The sequence below is a fragment of the Neovison vison genome, chromosome 3 (assembly GCF_020171115.1).
Source record: "Neovison vison isolate M4711 chromosome 3, ASM_NN_V1, whole genome shotgun sequence".
Lineage (NCBI taxonomy): Eukaryota > Metazoa > Chordata > Mammalia > Carnivora > Mustelidae > Neogale > Neogale vison.
The window spans coordinates 197,760,278-197,783,715 of record NC_058093.1 but is presented as its reverse complement, the minus strand read 5'-3'; the positions used below and the strand labels follow the sequence as shown (position 1 = coordinate 197,783,715).

Below are 23,438 nucleotides of genomic sequence, written 5' to 3'. Positions count from 1 at the left end.
TCGTGCTAGTGACTGGCCCTGGCTTCCTGAATGTTCCACCGGCTGTATGGAACAGCTCGGGGAGGTGGGGACCGGCACTCACCCACTGGTGTACAGATTCAGAAAGTGAAACTCAGAGAGATGAAAGTGCATGAGGTCACGGATCTAGGAAGTGGCTGCCCCAGACGCACAGGCAGGGCTGATTCTAAGGCCTGGGTTCCTATCTACAACATCCAAAGTGTCCCTCTTCTCCAAAAAGCATTGATGTTAATGAATACATGTCTCGCCTGCATCACTTGGAGGACCTTTTGCCTACGTCCTTGCCGTACCTCTGTGGGATGGGTGTTGTCATTCCGTGGACACCCAAGGTGACAGCACAGTGGGACTGAGAGATTCGTCCCGGGTCCAAGCTCCGAAGGGGTAGAAGTTGGACCCAAACCCAGAGGTGAACTCCATAGCCCGGGCTTCCCTCTCTCTGCCTCCCAAGAAACACAGGCCCTGCAGAGGCCAGTCCAGAGCCTTCGATCAGGGGCTCCTGATTTCTGACCCCAGATCATGGTGCCCCTCTTCACAGGGGGGAGGCAGGAGAAAGGTGTCTGTGCCTTGGACGTGAGAGCCAGCTGGGAAAACAGATCTATGGGTCCTGCCTTTAGAACCCCCACGCAGAGGCTGGGCAGACCGCCCACAGGGGCTGCAAGACCACAGAACAGAATGTCTGTGAGTGTGGGGGGTGGGGTGGAGTGCTGTGTCCCTTACGGGAGTGCAGAACAGACTCTGCTCCTGGGAATGACATGGAAAGTCCATCCTGAGGCACTAGCCTTACATCCTACAGCCCCAGCGACGGCAGCCCATTTCCCTATCCCTGAGCCAGTCTTGCTTTGGTTTCCATCTCCTTGTCTCCGGGCTGTAGGACAGCCAGAAAGTCTGGAAGCAGACAGATCATTGTGTGTTGCTGTCCGTAAGGCATTTATACATAACACCTGCCCTCCCGGACCTGGGGTATCTCCCTGTACAAACGTTCAGCTGCCTCTTTCTCGCTCATGGAGCTAGATAAGGCCAGAAAACCCCACTCCGAAAGAAATGTCAAGTTAAAACAGTCTCTCCTGTGTATCCAGGGAGAGACCAACTTTTAAAGAAGGACAATAAAGAACACTCAGATTTTAGCAGCTCTTGATCAGATCAGACACTGGGCTGTCGGAGTTCCGAAGGTAAGTCCCGGGAGCATTTCTCCTAGAGCTGGGGCCCCGTGTGACCATGGAATGTGCTAGAGCTCCTTCCATGCCACAGGCTTCCTCCGCCAAACCCAGCACCCAGAGGAACTGGCTGAGAAGTGGATTTCCAAGTCAGGTTTCACAAGGCACAAGAAGTGGTTGCTGTAGCGATCATCTTTAAAAAATGAGTAGGTTGGGGCGCCTGGGTGGCTCAGTGGGTTAAGCCTCTGGCTTTGGCTCAGGTCGTGATCCCAGGGTCCTGGGATTGAGCCCCACATCGGGCTCTCTGCTCAGCAGGAAGCCTGCTTCCCCTCTCTCTCTGCCTGCCTCTCTGCTACTTGTGATTTTTATCAAATAAATAAATAAAATCTTAAAAAAAATGAGTAAGTAAATACAGCCACTAAGTATCAGAGTTCAGAGGCTCTTTGAGATCAGTCCCAGGCAAAGTTTCTTCCTTCCTTTCTTTCTTTTTTTTTAAGATTTTATTTATTTATTTGGGAGAGAGCACAAGCGGGGAGGAGGGGGAGGAATAGAGGGAGAAACAGACTTTCCGCTGAGCAGGGAGCCCAATGCGGGGCTCGAACCCTGCACCCTCAGATCATGACCTGAGCCGAAACCACAAGTCCGACACTTAACCAACTGAGCCACCCAGGTGTCCTGAAGCAAAGCCAAGTTTCAATCCTAACAGCAAACATGATGCCTGAGGGCATGCTCCACATGCTTTTCCCTTACTAACTCCTGTAACGCAGTCCCCCACGTGTGTGCTCCATGTTGCCGAGGGAAGTGACACGCACAGAGCCGTCACCTGCCCAGTGTCACACAGCTGGCTGTCCCAGGGCAAAGTGCACTAGGCCACCAGACCACCCTATTCCCTCCAAGGTGAAGACGGAGTCATCCATGACGGCTGAATCCTTAGGACACCCCTGCATGTCAGTGGGGCAGAGGCTGTCCCCATGTGGTTGAGCTCTGGAAAAGGAAAGAGATTTGTGCAAGGTGACAGGCTGGCAGACGTAGCTGCTGCTGGCATCGGATCTTCCACTTGTCAGCCAGGGACTCTACCCAATGTCCCCATCCGCCTCGAGTGCAGCGCCTGGTGGGACACGTGGTGGGGACAGAGATGTGGACTGGTAGGAGGCGCTTCTCACTCAAGACAGGCACACACGATGATGCCAGGCGTCGTTCTAAGGGTGGATTCAACATGCGTTGGCTTTTAATCCTCACTAGCGGGATGCCTGGGTGGCTCAGTTGGTTAAGCGGCTGCCTTCGGCTCAGGTCATGATCCCAGCGTCCTGGCATTGAGTCCCGCATCGGGCTCCTTGCTTGGCGGGGAGCCTGCTTCTCCCTCTGCCTCTGCCTGCCACTCTGTCTGCCTGTGCTTGCTCTCGCTTCTCTATGACAAATAAATAAATAAATAATCGTCGCTAGCACCTATGACCCCCATTGTACCAATAACAGAATGTTCTCCTAGGAGGGCATTCACCTCACCCTTTTCTTTTTAAAGATTTAAAGTAACCTCTGCACCCAATATAGGGCTTGACCCTACAACCCCCAGATCAAGAGTTGTATGCTCTACCAACTGAGCCAGCTGGGTGCCCCTGCGTGTAACCCTTCTGTAAAATAAGGCTGAAAATCCAACCCTCTGTCTCCACCATGTAAAAAATAGAAAGACACACAGGTGGCCTTGCCTGGCAATAAATATTTTAATTTTTGTTTCATTTTTATGATGACAAATAATTTTCAAGTTATTTCCTTTTTTTTTTTTTTTAAATACAAAGCTAAACCACAAACAGGTACAACCAAGACATTTTATCTCACATTTACACACTCTGTCGGATCCTCGTCCAATTCTCTTGACCACTGACCAGGCAAATGTGGGTTTGGGGGGGAAGACTTTCTTAGGTAGCACCGTGGTGAGGCCAGGGGGCAGGGGTGGGGGGGGCATCAAGGTTGAGGACAGGCTCTCATACCTGTCTCCATTCACATTTACCTGGGACCAGGGGAGGCCAGGAGACCCCAGGTCATGGATCCAGAGCCATGGCCCCCTGGACTACAGGTTAACAGAGTGAGAATAGGTCCCCCTTCAGGAGGGAGGAGGAAGCTACCTACCCCTCCTGTCACAGTCAAGGTGAAAACTTGACCCTTAGCCTTGATCCTGGGCTGCTGGGCCTGCCCACTCCACTGCTACCAGTGGCTGGGGCGGGGGCCCTGCATTTCAGGGTCTGCGGGCTCCCCCTTCGGTTCATGGCTGCATCTTCATTTTTGCAGGAAGGACACCAGGTGGTCTGACAATCAGAAAGCCTGACAGCAGGTCTGGGAACTTTCAACCCATTGGAATCAGGTCGGGGTGGGGGGGGGGTGGGTAATGGGTAAGTAATTTCTGGTCCCGCTACAAAACTTTTATTTTTGATTAGAATAGAGTACCTTCTCAAATCTCCTCTACAAAAACCAAAAAAACCCAAAACCAAAAAAAAAAAAAAAAAAGAAGAAGAAGAAAGAAGGAAAGAAAGAAGAAAAACGCAGCCACTCACTTCAAGACCTATATACATGTAAGTTGTTTTCTGTGGTTTTTTCTTTTTTTTTGTCTTTTTTACATTTTTTTACTTTTTATTATTATTCTTTTTTAAAATAAATTCAGTGTTCACATTTCTATAAAGAATTAACCCAGTTTTGGGAAACCCTGCCCCAGCAGGGTGAGCAAGCAATGCTTTTCCCTGCCCACATCTACTCTGATTACCCGCCCTGATGCTTCGAGGTGCCCAGAAAAGCGGCAGCCTGTGGAAGAGTAAACCTAGGCCTGGCCCGCGCCTGGGGGCCACAGGGTCAGTAAGCTTTCGAGAAAGCAGAGGGGAAGACTAGCTTACTGCGAAACCTTTTTTAAAAAATATTCATACACTTCCATGTGCGCCTGTCCAGACGTCAGGAAAACAAGAGCTTGGGAACACCCAGGCCGGGCCCGGGAGGCGGCGTCACCCGCCCATGGCCCGAGGGGTGTGGGGAGGAGAGTCCTGGCTCTTCGGTGGGAGGCGGGAGTCACCCAGCTTCCGAGTTCATGTTCACTCTTTCCTCTACAACCTGTGCTGCGTCTCTGACTGCATGCACGGGAAGCACGAACGTGTGACTTGTATGCAAAAAAGGTACAAAAACAACTAGAATATAAAAGTTTTGGTAATATAAGGCCATCTGTTCAAGTCCACCTTGGAAACCTGTAACAGATATTTAAATACTACAGTGAAAAGGCATCTTAATATACTTTTTAAAAACATCTGAAGTAATCTGCTAAGATTAAGTGTGTAAAAAAAAAAAAAAAATCAATTCCCTTTGAGGGCACTTTGTCCATGGAAGAAGGGGGGGGAGGTTAATGCTTCAGCCAGGGGTACGCTTCGATGGAAGCCCGGCTGCGGTCCCCATAGTCATACAGGAGCTCCTCCCCAGCCTTGATGTCGCGGGAGGCGATGAGGATGAGGTGAGGCACGCCGTCGATGTCGTGCAGTTTGGTCTGGCAGTTCCCGCATTTGCTGTGATTGATCAGTCTTCCCAGGCGATTTGTCTCTCGAGTCGCATCCACGCTGGCAGGAGGGAGGGCATCAGAGGATTACATTGATAAAGAGGCTTTTGATCCCTGTCCCGGCCAGCGCTCGACTCTGGTGGGATGTGGATTTATAGCCACGTTTTGGGGAAAGCAATTCGAATCAAAAAAACATCTTTAAGAGCCCAGGAGGCACTGGAGCGGGGGCAGGGGACAGGAACGCAAACGGCTCCTTGCGGGGGGGCCGTGGGGCAGGTGCGTAATAAATAAATGAATGAAAGTGTAATAAATAAATAAATGAAAATAGACTCAGCCGGTCGTGGGGGTGAGGTGCGGGTGAGAAGGCAGGGAGCGTCGGGAACTCCCCGCACCTTCCGCCCCATTTTGCCGGGAACCTAAAACTGCTCAGAAAAACAGAGCTTAAAACAAAACAAAACAAAACAAAAAATGGAGTGCACCGGCCATATGGGAAAAGGAGAACCAGTGATTTCTAGAGCTGCTCTGGCCGAATGCCACAAATGCCAGAATGGCCCCAATCCCTTAAAATGACAAGTGGGGGAGAACAGCTTCGTGGCTTTGAGGGGGAAAATAAAGTAGCAAGAGCGAAACAAAAAGTAGGAGCCAGAGGAGGAAGCAGGGTGCCCCTGTGGCTCCTGGCCCTGAGGGCTGTCCTCGCTGCCAGGCCGCGGACTTACCAGTAGGTTTTGCTCAGATACTGAAAATAGTACATGTAGCAGCCTGTGGATGGGTCCTGGGCGTACAGAGCCTCCCGCTTCTTGGCGTCGGTGATCTCGATGAGGTCCCCGTGGTACTCGACCACAAACTCGCCCCGGGAGAACTGCTTGGTGGCGATCACTCCCCTGCCCTTGCCGTCGATGAGGTCAATCTGTGGAGAGGAGAGCGCTGCTTCCTGACCCGGCGGCGGCCCGGCTGCCCAGGGCCTGCCTCACCTTCTTACAACAGCTTCGCAGAGGTGTGCCCTAGACCCCATCACTAGAGACACAGCATGACGGGTATGATGAACCAGAGGCCGCTGTGCAACCATCTCCACAATCCATCACCCTGAAAAGGTCCCCTGTGCCCTTTTAAAGCATTGTTACATCTGAGCCTCCAGAGAGATCTGCCGGGTGGGTGTTGCCCCATTTTGTAGACGAGGAAACAGAGGCTCCGAGAGGCAGAACTATGTCCAAGGCCATATGACTGGGAAGTGGTAAAGCCCAACTCATATCCACATACGTGGCCTTTTCCGGGGAGTAGGAGGACCCCGTGTGCCAAGTGTCTCCTTTTTTCTGGAATTTACCCTCCTGTGCCTCTCCTTGTTCAGTTATAAATGGGGTGCAGGGTGACTGCTTGCGTGGCCCAGACCCCACGGTGGCCACCGCAGGCTCCGCCCTTCTCATCCACCCATGTGTTTGCAGTACGGGAGAAGAAAAGGAAATTTCCTGGGCCCTGTCATTTCCCAGGAAAACAGAGTTTAGGAAAAATGTGTTAGTCTGACTGGGCCTCATGCTAAATGAGAGAAAGTCAGATACGACAGGCCATCTACGCTGGGACTCCGTTCATAAGAAATGTCCAGAACAGCCAAGCCCACAGAGGCAGACACATTTAGTGGTAGCTGGGGCTGGGAGAGTGAGGAGTGATGGCTACTGGGTACAGGGTTTCCATCTGGGAGGATGAGAAAGTACTGGAACTAGACAAGACTGATGGTTGCACAACGCTGTGAATGTACTTAATGACACTGAACTGTACACTTTAAATGGGTTAAACTGGTCCGTTTTATGTTATATGTACTTTACCGCAAATTTAAAAAGCTTCATTGGGTAACATTTCCCATATAAAGGCCATTAACGTTTCCTTCCTGAGACGTTCCCTGAACAGATTTAGTATCTGGCCCCTTGACAACCTGAGGCTCTGACCAGCTGCGGTGACCATTATGGGGCTAGGGCAGCCCGCTGGCCGCTGGGAGCTGAGGAGCAGGGATCGGGGGGTGGGGGGGCCCACCAGTCTCAGCCTCCGAGCAGCAGGCCCTGCTGCCTCTTACCTTCATTCCTTCTTCCTTCCCGCTTTCAATCAACTCGTCTATTCTTTTCCTTTCTTCAGACTGGGCAGAGGGAAGAAAAAAAGCAGCACTTCAGCATTCTCTCCTGGGCCACACTGGACAGCCTGGACCACCCACAGGTCACTCAGGGCTGGCCTCTGTGACAGCAGTCCCCGAAGATGCCCGCACCCCCACAGCCCCATCCGTTTCTCACCACCATCTGTTGTGGACAGTTCGCCACCTGGGGCTCAAAAGAACCGGGGTGTAGGGGGGAGGGCGGGGACACGGCGGTGGCCCGACTGCAGACTGGGTCGGGGGCTTTGTACTGTTTGGCACATGCAGTCGTTTAGACTATCCAAACTGCCGACGTGTAAAATCAGGACAGAACTCTGTACACCATCGGCCAGGGCAGACGAGAGGCTGTGTCCTCGAAGGGGCGGGTGTACACCATGTCCCTCCTGTCTGACAACCCCCGCAGGCGCCTTGCTTTAGAAACTGGACCTGGGTCTCCAAGAAGCCACGGCCAAGGCTGAGAACAGGGCCTCCCACCCCCAAGAGGCAGTACCACCCTGAACAAAGAAGTCCAACAGGAGTGCCCACTCCTGGCCTCACTGGCCCCTCAGGACCACCACCTCCCTCCCAGATCCAAGTCCCATGCTCTGTCTGTGCCCAGGACTGTGGGAAGGCAAGGGGAGCCACACAGAAAGCAAGCAGAAGCCGGGGCCCTCTTCTGGGCACCACAGAGGGGCGCACAGGCGGGGGGCCTCCACCCACTGCTGAGCAGACCTGGCCCAACCAGTGGTCCTGGCTGGCAGCGCACACGGACCTTCCCGGGCCCTCTCCACGTGGCAGGATGGGGACACTGGGTTTATAGACCCGGCGCGAGGGCCACACTACACACCCCTGCATCCAGCCCACGTCCCAGCTCTTCCACGGCCACCCCCCAGCCAAGCCGCGGTCACCTCCCCGGGCTCCCGGCACCCACCCAGCCCTCCCCCCTCACTCTGTTCCCCACACAGCAGCCAGAGCCGTCTTATACAAAATCTACAAAAGAGGCGCCTCGGTGGCTCAGTTGGTTAAGTGTCTGACTCTTGGTTTTGGCTCAGGTCACAGTCTCTTGTTTGGGGTCATGGGATCGAGCCCCACCATCGGGTTCAGTGCTCTGTGGGGAGTCTGCCTGAGCTTCTCTCTCTCCTCCCTTCCCCCGGCCACTCTCACTTGCTCTCTCTCTCAAATAAATAAATCTTTAAAAAATAAAATAAAATATGGGGCGCCTGGGTGGCTCAGTCGGTTAAGCGTCTGCCTTCGGCTCAGGTCATGATCCCAGGGTCCTGGGAGTGAGCCCCACATCGGGCCCCTCTCTCTGCCCCTCCCCCGACTCATGTGCTCTCTCACTCATTCTCAAATACATAAACAATTAAAAATGACATAAAAACATCATTTCCCTGCTTAAAGCCTTCCAGGAAGTTTACTGAATAGTAATGGACCAATGTTGGCTCACTCTGACAGATGTCAGCAGGACGGTGTATGGAAGGTGTTAATGATGGGGAAACTGAGTAAAGGATCTACGGGAGTACTCTGTACTATCTTCGCAGCTCCTCTATAAATCTGAAATTATTCCAGAACAAAGAGTTTATTTAAAAAGAAGCAAACCCTTGGGGCCCCTGGGGTTGCACTCTGTTGAGCATCCACCTCTTGGTTTCAGCTCAGGTCGTACCTCAGGGCTGTGAGATCAAGCCCCATATTGGGCTCTGCACTCAGTGGGAGTCTGCTTGAGATTCTCTCTCTCTCTCCCTGTGCCCCTTCCTCTCCCAACTGAATAAATACATCTTTTAAAAAGAGAGAGAGGGAGTGAGAGAGAGAGAAGCAAAAGCTTTTCCATACCTTCCCACTGCAACAGAGATAAAATCCATTCTTCCAGTGGCCTGTGAGGTTACAGAGTCCCAGCCTACCTCATCTGCATAGTCACCCTTGCTCCCACATTCTGGCCACACTGGCTGACTCTCTTACAGGGCCAGGCTTGTTCCTGCCTCGGGGCCTTTGCAGGTCCTCCCCACCCCAGCCTGGAACACCCTTTCTCCCAATCCCTTCACCTGGCTTGTGTCCTCCCTTCCAAGCTCTGCTCAAAAGGCAGCCCCCTCAGTGAAACTTCCGTGACTACTGTAGCTACTGTAACCTTAGCCTCACCCAGCTTTCAAACTACTCTGATTTATTAATGTCCAAAGACTATCTGAAATTATCTTGTTCTCTGGTGGTTTTTTTTTTTTTTTAATTGTGAATCACTCCCCACTGGAATACAAGCTGAGTACAGATCCTGCATGCCGTGGGATGTCCTGCCCCAGAACGGTGCCTGACACATAGTAAGCCTTCAAGCAACAGCAACATTATCACACGCACCTCCCTGCGGAAAAATTATTAGCGTGCGCAGGAGACCAGACCAGGGAGGAGTGAGGTAAGCTCTGTAACGGAAAGTGACCTGAGGACTTTCCTGCCATGACTGAATGTGGCACCAGGAACTGGGAGCGGGCTAGATGCCCTGAAGGCAGAGCCACAGTCTGAGCTCCATTCCGGAGGCCCCACACTCAGAAGCACGCGTGAACCACCTCCAGGCCTCCGAGCGAGAACCCAGGCAGTAGCCTATGGGGGGTGGCTGGAGGCAGACTGAGTGGGAGGTAAGCGAGGTCTGAATTAGGTCGAGGCTGCTCTGCACATCAGGCCTGGGGCTGGGGTGAGGAGGAAGAAGCCAGGGCACTGCCCCCATGTAGGCTGTCACCCCACCCACAAGCAGGCCAGCCAACTAAGGGGCCCCCACTGTGAAGCAACAAGCGGTTCAGGGTTTTCTCTCCAAGGCCCAGTGTCCACCCTCTTGAGCCCTGGCTCTGGCCTGTCTTCAGACTCAATTATCTGCAAAAGTCGTCATTTTAGTTTCTCCCCTGGCTACCCCCAACCCTCTCTCACGCCCCATGTGCCTGGACCCTGGTTTCTGGGGCCCCAAAGAGCAGGCAGGTCGGGACTGACCTTACCCCTCGGACAAGGCCCAGCTGCCCCTCGAGTTTTACCTGTGCCATCAAGAGAAGACACCGCCCTGGCCAGCCACAGCCTCACGCCCCAGCCAACGGCCGCCTACCCGCCTGGCCGGCAACCACCTGGCCCTGGTGCTCACTGGGCAGATCAAACCCAAACAAGGGGAGCACAGCACGGCTCTCCCAGCCACTGGCTCTCTGGTGACACGGAGAGCTTTCCAAGCTGCAGACCAAGCTTCGGAGAAGCGTCTGTTCTCTCCTGCTCAGCTGCTGCCACATTTTGCAGCCCTGCATCACGTCCTGTGGCAGCCTGCCCTCCCCAAGCCCGAAAAAGACCTTTTTTTTAATTAAAAAGGCAGACTCAGCTGCCCTCCCTCTGCAGCCCATGGCAGGCCTCGGCGAACCCCCAGCGCTCCCTGGGTGGGCACCGCAGCCCCGATCGCGGCTGAGAGCTGTGCTGGGTTCTGGGGCCTGGCACACACCCTCGCCCTCTGCAGGGCTGTCTTGAAGAGTGACCTCGCACAGCCTCCCACTGCAGGCAAACATTTTATAACCGCTTGTTCTTGGCTGAAAGACACTGCCTTTCTAAAGAAATAAAGCCAAAGCTTCTCCCTGGTGGGCGAAGCAGGGGGTGGGGGTGGACCCCTTCTCTCACTTATTTTAAAGGAAGCCTCATCGATTCAAAAGCAGGGGAAGAGAATGCTACATTGCCGTCTCTGTAACTACAGCTTTAACCTACAAAATGCTGATGGAGTCTAGTTCAGGTTCAAATGCTAATACCGACAAGGCCTCAAGGAGGCAGGCTGGGGGTAGGGGGTGATGGGCACAGAACTCCAGCACCCCTCTGTGGGGGCCGCAATCCCAGCCCTGCTCCTCCACCCCAGGGGGCTTTGACGGCATCGGAGGGCGGAGAGCCGCAGGGCAGAGCAGCCCAGGGTCTGTTGCCTCCACACACTGGCAATGACCACACCTCGACTGCCAAGCACCGACAAACACAGCGGGCGGAGGCCTGCAGTCTGGGCGGCCTTTCTCCATCCAATCCTCGATCCTTGGACCACAGCCAGGAGGGAGAGGAGAGAGGCCACGGGAAGGGCGACCACGGGGAAGCAGTGGCGGCCACAAGTCAACCAGTGCCTCCAGGACGCCAGGCCTGGTTCCCAGTGTTCCTCAACCGTGAACTCACTGAATCCCTCCAAAAACACGCCTACGAGATACTGGTTTGTTATCCCATTTTACAGACAGGGCAACCAAGGCACAGAGCAGTTAAGTGACTGGCCCGCGTCCTAGAACCGGTAAACGGCTTCCGAGACCCGCTCCGCACCCCAGAGATGCAACACAGGACCGTGTGGCAAGCACGCGGGCAAGCCTGGGGAAGAGCGTGCGGCCTCCCCCAAGGTCCCACACTCCGACTGCCCTGCCACCACGTCCTGGGAAGGGCACTGTCCCTGCAATGCTGGATCGCCGGCGCACGCTACAGTGGACGGGGTTCCTCCACAGAAGGGCCTTGCCCGGGCCTCCCGGGGACCCCAACCGCCAGGAGGGTGCCCACCCCTAGGAGGTGGCCCTGGAGACCGCTCCAGCCCTGACCCTGTCCTGCTCTGGTCCCGCCTGCTCCGCCTCGGTCCCCCGCCCCAGCCCCCACCCCCCGCCCTTCCACAAGCCAGGGGGCAATCACTGCATGCTACCTGCAGCTCAGCTTTGCTCTTCCTGGAGCTCCTCCGCACCGGGTAGAAATCCGTGAGTTTGCGATTCTGCTGGGTCTTCCCTTGAGCTCTGGGGTGGGAAGGGCAGAGGAGAAAACAAGGGCACGCTGAAACCACGCTCAGCCCCGGAGGTGGCTCCTTGGCAATGATGTCACTTCAACATCTCCGTCCCTAGGGGCCTGTGGTCACCAGGCTTACCCACCCAAGGGGGCCTTGGAGCACGAGACAGGCTGCCTGCTCTCAGTGTCGGGGGGCATGGGGGCTCCTGAGCTCTGGACTCAGACCAGGTAACGATGTCCTGGGGTGGGGGTGTCTCACAGCACCTGGGCCCGGATGACACAGAGGCCAGTGGGGGACCTGCTCCCCCAGCTGGCACCTGAGCCAGGTCTGGGGCCAAAGCCGCACCCTACGCCGCCTCCAGGAGGCACTTACTTCTTCCGCGGGGCCTGTTTGCCCTTGACGGGCTTTTTCAGGGCTTGCTTGGCGATGGCGGCAATGGCAGGATCACAAGAAGAGGTCGGAGTTTTTGGAGGTTCTGCTGCTTCGGATTTTTGGTTTGGAAAAGGTGCCAGGGGACCCCTCCTGGCGTCTTTGAGCTTCTGTTCCTCGGACTTCATGGCGCTCCGTACTGCGTTCCCACTGTTTCTCTTCTCTGCAGGCAGAGTGCGGGGAAAGACAGAGGGTTAGTCGCCACTCTCCGTCTCCCAGACTCCCGACCTTCAGCTTCTAGGACAGGCTTCTGGAAGGGAGAGGCCCTGGGCGTGGCAGGCGCAGTGCCCTCCGCCTGGGGAACCCCGGGTCTACTAACGGCTCCCAGGGGAGCAGCACGTGGCTTCACTTTTGGACCCAGGCACAGGGCAGAGCTTTTTGTCTGCATCTTTTTAATTCTTTTTTTTTCAGCTTTACTGAGGTTATCATTGAGAGAACAGTAAGGTATTTGCAGTGTATTTCCTGATGATTTGGTAGACATGGTGAATGATTCCTCCCATCTAGCTTGTGAACGTTTCTGATCTCCTGCCTCTTGATGGGGGGGGCGGGGAGTGAGAGAGAGGACCCTCGAGGCAGAGCCACCAACGGGAGGCACCAGCTACGAAGGTGCTCAATCCAGAACTTGCCCACAGACTCCAGGAAAAAAGCAAAATTCCCAGAGTGGACCTGCGTTGATGGACAGGAATGAGGTCATAAAGCAGAATTTCTTCCCTAGCAAAGACCTCTGCCCCAAGAGCTGCCTGGCACGCTTCATTTCAGACTCTAAGAAAAAAACATTTCCTTTTCTAAGGGGACCAAAGCCCTACGTTCAGTGGTTCTCGGCACAGTGACCTGACACTGACCAGTGCGGCGCTGGGAGGGATGGAGAAAAGGATGTGTTACTAAAAATAGTTGAGAAGCACCAGTGTGGGTGAATGATAGACTTTTTGGGAGAATGACGGACTTTAAAAAAAAAAAAAAAGGAAGAAACATAAGTCAAGAATACATAGCTGGTAGAAACGTAAAATGGCGCAGTCACTTTAGAAAAGAGCCTGGCAGTTGTTCAAAAGTTCGACATGGAGTTACCATATGACCCAGCAGTTCCTCTCAGAGGCGGCTGTTACGAGAATTAGAAACATATGTCCACACAAAAACCTGTATGTGAATGTTTGCGGCAGCTTATTCGCAAGAGCCAGAGCAGAAACGACCCAAATGTCCATCCACTGGGGGAGCACAATGCGGTCCGTCCACGTGACGGGATACTATCCAGACATGGAAAGGAGTAACGTCCTGACACCTGCCCTTGAAAAGGCGATGCTGAGCAGGAGAAGCCAGACCCCAAAGGCTACAGATTCTGCGGGATTCCGTCTACTTATGTCCAGGGACACAAATCCACAGGGTTCTGAAAATACATTAGTGGTTGTAAGGGCTGGGGGAAGAGGTGGAACCACGGGACACTAATGGGCACAAGACTTCTTTTTTGGCGCAAGGAATGTTCTGGTACCAGATAGTTGGTCATGGTTACGCCTGTCTGTGAAAAGACTAAAAACCACCACGTTGGACACTTTCAAATGGTGACCACTGTGATAGGAGACTCAGAGCGCAATAAATAAGCTAAAAAGAAAATGATGTCAAAATCCACCCAGGCTCCTTTCCCTGTCTCACACGCCCTAAGTGGAACCTGACGGAATTAAGTCCAGGACACCACCCTTCAAGATCCTAGGAGTGCATGACGCCCGTGAACGTCAGCTACCACGTCAGTCTGAGTCAAGGCAGAGACAAAGCTGAGAATCAAGGACAAAAGCCTGGCCCTTGAGCTCTCCTCCAAATTATATCCGGCCCCAGATCCTAACTGTGGCCATTTAGTGACACTAGAAGTCAAAAAAACTAGCTTTTGTACGATGTCACCATTCAGGATCACTCACATTCCACCCCATTCCAGGAGGGATGGGAGATGGCCTGACCACCATTTAGGGAGAGCCCCTTTCTCAGTCCCTACGTGGTAAGTGCTAGCCTAAGTGTTGCCAATGCAGCGAGGAACAGGCCAGCAAGGAAGCGGTGCCAGTGTGGAGCACTGCACAAATCCCTCTGCACCCAGGCTCTAACCAATCTTCAGATAGCCCTGCGAGGCAGTTCTCCCTCCCACTTCAAAGATGAAAGAACAGAGGCTTGGAAAAGCGGAGTGACCTGCCCCAGCCTCTCCTTGGAAGTGGCAGAGGGAGGATTAGAACCCAAGTCATTTGAAGACGGACTGAAATAATATCACCCACTGCCCTGGGTGGGGAGATCAAGCTGAGGCCCGGCTCCTGCCCCTGGTTCTGGGCTTCCCCAGCCCTGGCGCTCAGCTCTGGCTTCGGACACTGTGCTCACCATCACTTATGGCATTTCTGTAAATGAATTACAAGGCTTCCTCATCCAAAGCAGATGGCTGCCAGAGTTCTGCTTCTTTAAGGCAAGTTTTAATTAGAAGGGACCTTGGTGAATTGGGGAAAGCTCTTCTTCTCCACTGAGGCTTTAAGAGGGACAATATTTGGAAGGGAGCAAGATTTCTATGAGGTTTCAGCCTGTTTTTGCAAAGCCAAATAGAATTTTCAGTAATTACATACTTTCTTGTTTGGTATTTTAACTCTGAATCTCACCACGGAGTGTGCTGCTTCAGAGAGCAGCACTGAGCACTTGAGTGGAAAGAAACTCAGAAAGGAGGTCAAGGCCAGCTCAAAAGAGGAAAGGAAGTCAGTTCCCTACATTCACACAACACAGTTAGGACGGTGAGCCCCTGCTCTGTACCCCCCAGACCCCTAAGTTCTGTACTGTGGGTACTTGTGAGCCTCTTGATCTGTAGCTCAGGTGTGATTTTTGCAACCTGGCAACACACTCAAGCTTGAGGGATAGGCTAACTCTTGCGAAAGCAGGGAAAACCTGTTAGACCGACAGGGCACACACCCTGGGACAGGCCGCTCTTCCCCTGGTGTCTGTTTCTTAGGAGCAAGACAGAACATGGTTCAAACCCTTGAACTTGGGTTTGAAAAGGCTGGATAAACATTTAACACATGCGCACAATTCTGGAAGAGGGGCTTCTGCAAACTGACCAACTGTGGTCAGAGCAGGGCCATTTCAGAGCCTTACCTTCTCGTTTCCTGTAGAGTCCTGCTAATGGCTTCCCCTGGCATTTGACTTCGTGATGTGCAACTGAGTTCTCTTCCTGAAGGGGGGAACGCATTCCAGAGCATTTGTTGGGGCTCATGTAGGAATAGATCTTTGATTGCCCGGTAAATACATTCTCCTAAAACGACAAATGCATGTTCTGAAAGAGGTGTGAAGAAGAAGATCCCAGGGCAAATGGCGGAGAAGGGCACTCAGAATAACCAAAACCAAAGACAGACATCATCGCTCAAAAGCAGGCCACCAGGAGTTGCCAGCCCTGCGGGGAACAGTGGAAGCTTTAGGATCTCCCAGGTACAAGTTAGACGCTTCCCAAACTCATAGGGTCTCCAATTCTGGCCACTAAGGGCACATCTGGCTGGCAGGAAGCCAGCTGAATACCAAGGTGTATACCAGAAGCAGACAACCTACCAGGAGCAGAGAGGTCGGAATGACCCGGACTGAACAATTGCAGAATTTGATGGGCCGGCCTGTGTGCAGGAGCTAACTCCCCTGGCAGGAGCTTCGGGAACTCTTAGCCCAGAAACAGGCCTCAGGGAATCTGATTAACCACTTCTGGGTCTGAAGGCAACCGGGAGGACTTGTCAGGACTGCCTGAGCCTTCAGTGTGCCCAAGCCTGGCCCCTCTCAATTCAACGCAGCCTCCCAGGACTGCGGGACTGGACTGCAGCGGTAATCGAAGGGTGTGGTTAGGGGTGGAGAGCTTAATAAAAGCAGAGCCTACGGCCAGCTCCTGTAGGGCGGTCACTCTATTGCAAATGGCATCCAGGCACTAAAAGGAGGAGGGAGGACAGGCGGGTGGGGCGGTACAGGTCACTGCTGGCGTCTCTGGGTGTGGGGCCTCTCCTCTGAGTAAGCACAGATTGGAGGAGGGCTTCCCAGAAAACATGGTAGGGCCTTTCTGCCTCATGAACCTTTAAACACGAGACCCGTGACCTCTCTGAGGGACCCGGGCAGGCCCCGCACACCCTGGGGAAAGCAGCCACACCGCCGGGGTAGCTGGATCTCGGGGTGCCGAAATGCCATAAAGACACAAACTTTTCCGAGGTCAAATACTACCAGGGTCATGGCGGAGCCAGTGCGGACGCCACTCCCAGGCAGGCAGCAGAAAAGGAAGCTGCCCGAGCCGGGCGCCCCGCCCGCACGCCCGCACCCCCCCGCCCCTGGGCCCAGGGCCGCGGGCGGGGGTCCCGGGGCGCGCGCGCGCACGTGCTCGCGGCGCCGGGCCGGCGGGGGCGGCCGGCCGCGCGGCCCCTCGGGGCGCGCTGAGTGAGTGCGGGGAGGGTGCCTGCTTACCCCGTTGGTGCGGGGCCTCCCCGGGCCCCTCCGCTCCACCATCTCCGGGCCCGGGGCCGTCGCTGCCACCGCCGCCGCCGCCGCCGCCGCCTCCACCGCGCGGGGCTTGGACATCTTCCTGCCTGGAGAGGGGGACCCGGGGGAAGCGGGGGAGGGGGCGCTCAGGGCGCGGCGGGGCGGGGAGCGGGGCCGCCCGGGCCGGGCGCCGCGGCGGCGCCTCCCGCCGCAGCCATGTTCCGAGGGCCTGGCGGTGGTGGGCCGCCCGCGCCGCCGGGAGGCAGGAGCCGGCCGGCCGGGCCGGGCCGGGGCCCGGGTCGCCCTCCCGCCGCCCGGCCCGGCCGGGCCCCGCGCGCCGCCCGCCCCCCGCGCGGCCGGGCCCGCCACACCCACCTGCAGCCCGGCCAGGCCCATGGCGGCGCGCCCCGCGCCCTCGCCCTCGCCGCCGCCGCCGCCGCGGCCCGGCCACCACCGCTGCCGCTGCCGCTGCTGCTGCTGCTGCCGCCGCCACCAGCGCCGCCGCGGCGCCCCGGGGAAGGGCCGGCGGCGCCCCACGGCGCCCCCTTCCCCCATGGCCTGCGAGGCAGGGCCCGGCACCAGCGCGCCGCGGCAGCCCCGGCCGGCCCGGGACCGAGGACTCTGGGAGGGAGGCGCTGGCGGCGCGTCCTCCGCGGCCCGCCCGCTCGCCGCCGCCGCCGCCCACCGTCCGGCTCCCGGCCCGGGGAAGGGGCTGGCAGGGGCGGCGCTGCGAGGCTCCTCCGGAGGGAGGGAGGGAAGGAGGGAGGGCGGGCCGGGCTGCCGCGACGAATCCCGACTCGGGCGCGCCCCCTCTCGCGCGTCCTCAGCCACTCGGGGAGGAAGGGGTGGGAAACATGATAATGACAGCCCGGGCTCTCGCCGGCCAGGCTCCTTCTCTCCCTGACTCCGCGGATATTTTGGGAGACCGGTCGGTGCCAGGCGCAGTCAGCAGCGGTGAGCGCCACAGGCGGGAGTCTTCCAGTGTGCCCGAGCCTGTGCTCCCTGAGCGTTTGGAGGCATTTAATTCTCCCGGGGGCGGGGGGGGGGGAGGTTAGGTCCTGTGGCAAACCCGTTAAAAATGAGGATACTGGGGCTCAAGAGAGGTGCTGGGGCTTGCTTAAGGCCACAGAACTAGAAATCGATGGGATCAAGTGTCAAACCCAGGTGGTCTGCACCCGTTCAGGCCCTTGGGAGATAGAGCCAGTGGTTTTAATGGCAAGTTGGTGGGGTGGTTCCTGTGCACACACGATCTCATCCAAACCTCACAACAGCCCTATAAAAGTACACCGCATTATTATATCCTTTTATATCCTTCCACAGAAGGGGAAACTGAGGCTCAGAAAAGGGAGGAGCTTTGGCCAAATTCTCAGAACTAAAAATGAATTTCCTGGCCAAATGACCCTGGAGCCTGCACTCCCAGCCACAGATGAGGAAATTCAAGATGAAAGGGACAGATGCTATTGCAGAAGCGTTAGCAAGTCACCTGGTTCTCTTGTCCACCCCCACGAGAAAATGTCCTAGGAAGGCAGGGGTTCCAGCCAGTCGGGTGTCTTGTGTTGGCAGAGCTTACCATCCTGCACCACTGTGCTGAAGGGTTTGAGGGCCCACAGCCAAGAGTCACTGTATTTCTGCTAAGTCACAGATGCAAACAAGACACCTCAGGCCATCTAGCTCCTACCGCTTGGGTCACAGCCTGGGAGGCAAGCATTGGGTTTCTCTCCCTGCATCTGCCCCAGAGGTGCTTTGTGACCATGGCCAGTCACTCCCCCGGATGAGGCCTCAGCCTCCTTGTGGACAATGACCAAGAACCGTGAATTCCTTAGCCCACTCAGGGCACCTTCCGATGTCCACAGAGAAAGAAATGGCTGTCTCTTGAAGTAGCTGCCTCCCCCTTAGAAGGGATAAGATTAAATAGGATTAAATGGCAGGAATAGGCTCAGGACCGTACCACCCAGATCAGCTCCCGCTTTAGCATCCCGGGACAGGGCTGGTCCGTACACCTATCCTCTCCCCTGGCAGCCCCCCCACGAACCCTAACTCCAGTAGGATGGGATCCTCTGCTCACTTGAATACCCAAGAGACTACGGGGAGAGTGAAAGAAGATTCTAAAGTGACACTAACAGGCAAGTCAAGCATTTGAAATAGTGTGCGCTACATCTCCAGCGTGGAGAAAGCTTGCAGTTTGTCGCCAAACGATCATGGGAATCGTGGTTTGAGAACAGGAAGCAGCCACTCAGATCATCTCTTCTACTTCACATGCTATTTCAACATCCTCCCACCCCCCCCCACCTGCAACTACACACTCATGCTCAGGGCCACAGCTTTCTCGGTTTCGGCCCTCAAATGCAGGGGGCACGTACGTTCAGATCCAAGTCTAGCACCCATCCCTCAACTCTGCAGCTCTGGTTCTAGAAGATCTAACTCGGGACGCCTGGGTGGCTCAGTTGGTTAAGCAACTGCCTTTGGCTCAGGTCATGATCCCAGCGTCCTGGGATCGAGTCCCACATCGGGCTCCTTGCTCTGCAGGGAGCCTGCTTCTCCCTCTGACTCTGCCTTCCACTCTGTCTGCCTGTGCTCGCTCTCGCTTGCTCTCTCTCTGACAAATAAAAAAAAAAAAAAAAAAAAAAAGAAGATCTAACGCAAATCATTCAACGTAACCTTCAACACAGTCTTTCCTGTTTCCGGACATGAGGTGTTTATGTGTATGTAATGAATATACCCATCAGCAGAAAGAAAAACTCTTAATGTTGTCCAGGATCTCACAGAAATAGAATTCAGCAGGAATGATACTAATAGCTAACATTTATTCAGTATTTACATGCTCGGCCCTACAAAAATGCATTATTTAATTTAACCTTCCCAACCCTTTATGAGAAGGTACTATCCCTATTGCACAGATGTAGAAATTGAGGCTCAGGGAAGATCAATCAGTTGACAGAATTACCCGACTCAAGTGGTAATAGAGCTGAGGTCTGAACCCAGTGCTGCTGCTGTACCAGTGTACTCTACCATAAAGACTGTATATTGCTTCCCTTGAACTCAGACACAAAAATAGGAATTCGTTCATTCCACAAACATTTATTGAATACCTACTTCGTTGCTGACCCTTGCTAAGGACACAACAGCGTACGTAAAGGCAGATGGAGCACACTGAGCCAGAAGGGTAGGCAGGGCCCTGCAGGCCAGGGTGAGGATTGTGGGTTTGATCCTAAGAACAGTGGGAGAGGGAGGAGGAGTAAAGGTCACATGACAAAAAAAAACTGTGTTCATGGGGACCACTCTAGCTGCTGGGGGATAATAAATTGGAAATGGTGAAAGTGAAAAGAGGGGGACGAATTAGGAGGCCATCTGGCCATGGCAGCAGAAATGGAGAAAAGCAGATGGGCTAATCCTCCTCAAGCTAATATACTTAAAGTTGAAAATATTTACATGACTGTAAAACTTTAAAACCAGAGAGGAGTTGCCTGGTATCTGAACATTTTGTTCATGGGACCCAGCAGGGTTCTCAAAGTGAGCTACAAGTTTGCAACAAAGACAGCTTTTCTAGAAGAAAAAGCCTACTCTTCATTCACAGTATTAAAAAGGCTTTGATATTTACATTACCAAATGCCCAATTTAATAATCTACAAGAGTAACAAAGCCTTAAGAAATAAGTAACTACGAAAGAAAGAAAGAGAGAAAGAGATGACTACAATTTGGGTGTCAAGTGGTAAAGGGAGAATCACTAACCAATAAATTACAAAGGTGATTTGTAAGCCTGCCACCGTGTGAGCTGGGAACACTTGCCCTCACTTTGGCTAAGGGACACAGTGGAACAAGGAAAGGCATAACATGGTCAGAGTCTAGACAGTGGCACTGGACTTCAAGCTTCCACCTCTGAAAAATGGGAATAACAATTTGTCAAGATTAACTGAGATAATAAAGTGCGTGGCCCTCAATGGTAATTAGTATTTGCCTATATTAAGTATTTAAATATTTCAATGGCAAATTGCTTAGTTTTGTTTTCCCTATAGATTAATTAAAGCAAGCCATCTTTTTTTTTTTTTTTCCTTTTAAAGGCACTACTGTTAAAACAGCTTGAATGATTTTGTTCTAATGGAAAAAATGAATCGGGGAAGCATACGTTTATTATGATTTGTCAGATACTATTAAGTATACTTTTAGATGCTTAATACTTTCCTGAAGAAAAAATATTCGTCTTAACTCTCTCTGTGGACCGGGTTATGAACTACATTAATTTGAAGTTCACTTTGCCTCATTTCTTAATCAGAACCTGGGTTGTTCTGAAAGACACTAAAAGACTCTGGATAATAAAGAATGCAATTCGGTGTAGGGCCTGAAAACAAAGGTCCCCAATAAATATTTGCCGAATGAATCTTATTTTATTCATTATTATTATAATAGGGAGCGTACTGCATTAAGGCAAATTCCTGCTAACCTGTACTGCCTTGGGATTTTGAGAAAAATGTCAAACCTCAACTCTTTTCTCTGAAATAATAATTCTACTCAACCGTCACGCTCAAGTTTTTGTATGAAGGAGACACAGCAGCTGGGAATGACCAGCGGCTGGAGATCACTTTGCCGCATAACGTGGGTCTTACTGTCCTGACAACAAACTAAGTGTGCAAAGAAGGACTTAAGGCAGCGACATCGCCTCCCGCGGCTGGACAATCCCACCCAAGTCATCTCCGTAGGCAGGAGTCCTGACCAGCTGCGGGACGAAGGGTCGCCCGGAGGGTGCCATGGGACTCATCTCATCCCCCAAAATGAGGTAACTCAGGGCGTGAAGAGGAAAGGCGCCTGCTGCGGTGTCCACGCCGACGCGCTCTCCACGATGGAGGTTACCCATCTGCGCCCTGGCCTCGGAGTCACCTCCTTTCCCAGCAAGAAAGAGCCCCGAAACGGGCGAAGCTTCGCCCTCCCCCTCCCCATATCAATAACATCCATTCCCTGGAGGTGCCCTGCGCTTTAGTCCCCGAAGAGCTTTGACATATGGATCTGTTGTTCCTGGAGAGGCAGGCGGGCGGGTGCCCACACTTTAGAAAGGGGAAACCGAGGCCTGGGAGTGGGAGGGACTTCTGGAGACTTGGATGGGGGGTCGGAGAAGGTTCCGCAACAACCCCCGCCCCCCCAGCCCAGTCTCCGCGCTCGGTCCGAGCAGACCTCAGCAAACCCGCTCCCCGCTGCCGCTCCCGCCACCCTGGTGCCCCGCCCGCACGATCCCCCACCCCGGCCGCCCCGGCGCTGACCACCTGGGCAAATACCTCTAGCCATGGCCCGGCTCTGTCACCGCCTAGGATCTCCCGGGAAACGTAGCTTTCGAAAAAAGTTGCAACAACTGTAGCCAACTGCTCCGCTGAGATACGGCTGCTGCCCTGATTGGCGCCGTTGCCCGCCTCTCCCCAGGCTGCCGGCGTGATAGGCGAACCCTGGAGGGAAAACCCGCCCCTCTTCCCGCCTCCTTGGCGGGGGCGGGGCAAGCGGCCGCACTTTCTACAAGCGCTTTAGGGACAGGTCCCCGCGGAGGAGGTGGGAGGGGGTTTAAATTTTGCCGTCTCCCTGCGCTGATTGGCTGAGGTGGGAGGACACCCGCGCTACCATTGGGAGGCCCCAGACTCCGCCCTCCCGGTGCCGAAGCTCCGCCTCGGGAGGTTTAGTCACGCGGCTGGAGGCCCTGGCTCCGAGCGGACCGGATCTGGGACTTCCGGTTCTTCTTGGGTTTGACCGGAACCCGACATCTGACCCCTTGCCCTCCCCTCATGACCTGCAAACCATGACCTGCAAAGGGCGTCTCCAGCCCTTTGACTCCTCCAGCTGTTTAATTCATTCATTCCTAAGTTTGAAAGGTTTGCTGAGTCTCCAGTATTCAAAACTCGCCGGCCCAGCTTGTCCTAAACGAATGGGTCAGAGGATGAACCTCCCAGAACCTCAGAAATCCCAGCCCATGTTACCTACCCATTTTCCAGATGGAGAAAGGCGACCAGGGGGACCAGGTAACTTGGTGCCCAGGATCACCCAACGGTTTAATTGCAGGGTCTGGATCAGTCTGGAGACTCGAGCCCACTAGATGGCTGGCTACCTTAAACCCAGGGAAACCACCCCGGCCAGTGCCCCATTCGGGGGACCCTCCGAGTAGGTCCCCAGAGAAACACCTATGTCCTGGATAGTCTTTGCTTTGAACACAGGGAAGGTGTCCCGTTAAGGCTCTTCTCTGGGGGCCCCTCCTGGAGATGTCGGCAGAAGTCACTCATCCACTAGTCTCCCTTTGGTCCCCAAGAAGGTTTTGGTGTCCTCACCATTGCCCAAGGACCCTACCATTGCACCAAAAAATGAAGGAAAGCTAAATAAGGTGAAGTATGTGAAAGCATTGGGAAAAGTAGAGAGTGACACTTTTTTTTTTTTTAAGATTTTATTTATTTATTAGAGGCATGAGAGGAGTCTGTGAAGGGGGTGAAGAACCTCAAGCAGATTCCAGCGAAGCATAGGGCCTGAGGCAGGGCTCTACCTCAGGACTCTGAGATCATGACCTAAGCAGAAATGAGAATTCAGGGACGTCTGGGTGACTCAGTCTGTTAAGCTTCTGCCTTCAGCTCAGGTCATGATCCTAGAGTCCTGGGATCCTGTCCCACATTGGGCTCCCTGCTCAGCTGGGAGCCTGCCTCACCTGTTCCCTTGTTTGTGCTCTCTCTGTTAAATAAATAAATAAAATCGTTAAAACGTTTTAAAAATGCATTTATTCTATAGTTAGTAAATTGTATACTTGGCACCATTTGGTACCCCGAAGATACAGTGATGAATAAGATACAAATCCTCCCCCATATTTTTAAGGAAGAAACAAACAAGAAACCACTTTTTCAAAATTAATTAATTTTTTAAAATTATATTTAATTAATTGACAGGGAGAGTCAGCGAGAGAGGAAACACAAGTAAGGGGAGCGGGAGAGGGAGAAGCAGACTCCCTGCTGAGCAGGAAACCTGACCAGGACCCTGGGATCATGACCTGATCTGAAGGCAGAT

At 54.0% G+C, this 23,438-nt stretch overlaps 1 protein-coding gene across 3 annotated transcripts; it reads right to left on the bottom strand.

Moving 5' to 3' along the window:
- Positions 1 to 3,571: 3,571 nt before the first annotated feature.
- Positions 3,572 to 21,710, bottom strand: KMT5A (lysine methyltransferase 5A). Of its 3 annotated transcripts, XM_044243494.1 has the most exons (8): positions 21,686 to 21,710; positions 16,407 to 16,528; positions 15,075 to 15,231; positions 11,913 to 12,132; positions 11,463 to 11,550; positions 6,758 to 6,817; positions 5,412 to 5,602; positions 3,572 to 4,756 (listed from the first exon to the last, which is right to left on the bottom strand). In XM_044243494.1, the coding sequence occupies exons 1-8, from the start codon at positions 21,693 to 21,695 to the stop codon at positions 4,546 to 4,548; spliced, it is 1,059 nt and encodes a 352-aa protein (XP_044099429.1). In that variant the 5' UTR covers positions 21,696 to 21,710; the 3' UTR covers positions 3,572 to 4,545. The 3 variants fall into 3 exon arrangements, with proteins under 3 accessions (XP_044099429.1, XP_044099430.1, XP_044099431.1); XM_044243495.1 differs by lacking the exons at positions 16,407 to 16,528; positions 21,686 to 21,710 and adding an exon at positions 16,797 to 16,853; XM_044243496.1 differs by lacking the exons at positions 16,407 to 16,528; positions 21,686 to 21,710 and adding an exon at positions 15,522 to 15,761.
- Between the last annotated feature and the right edge of the window lie 1,728 nt (positions 21,711 to 23,438).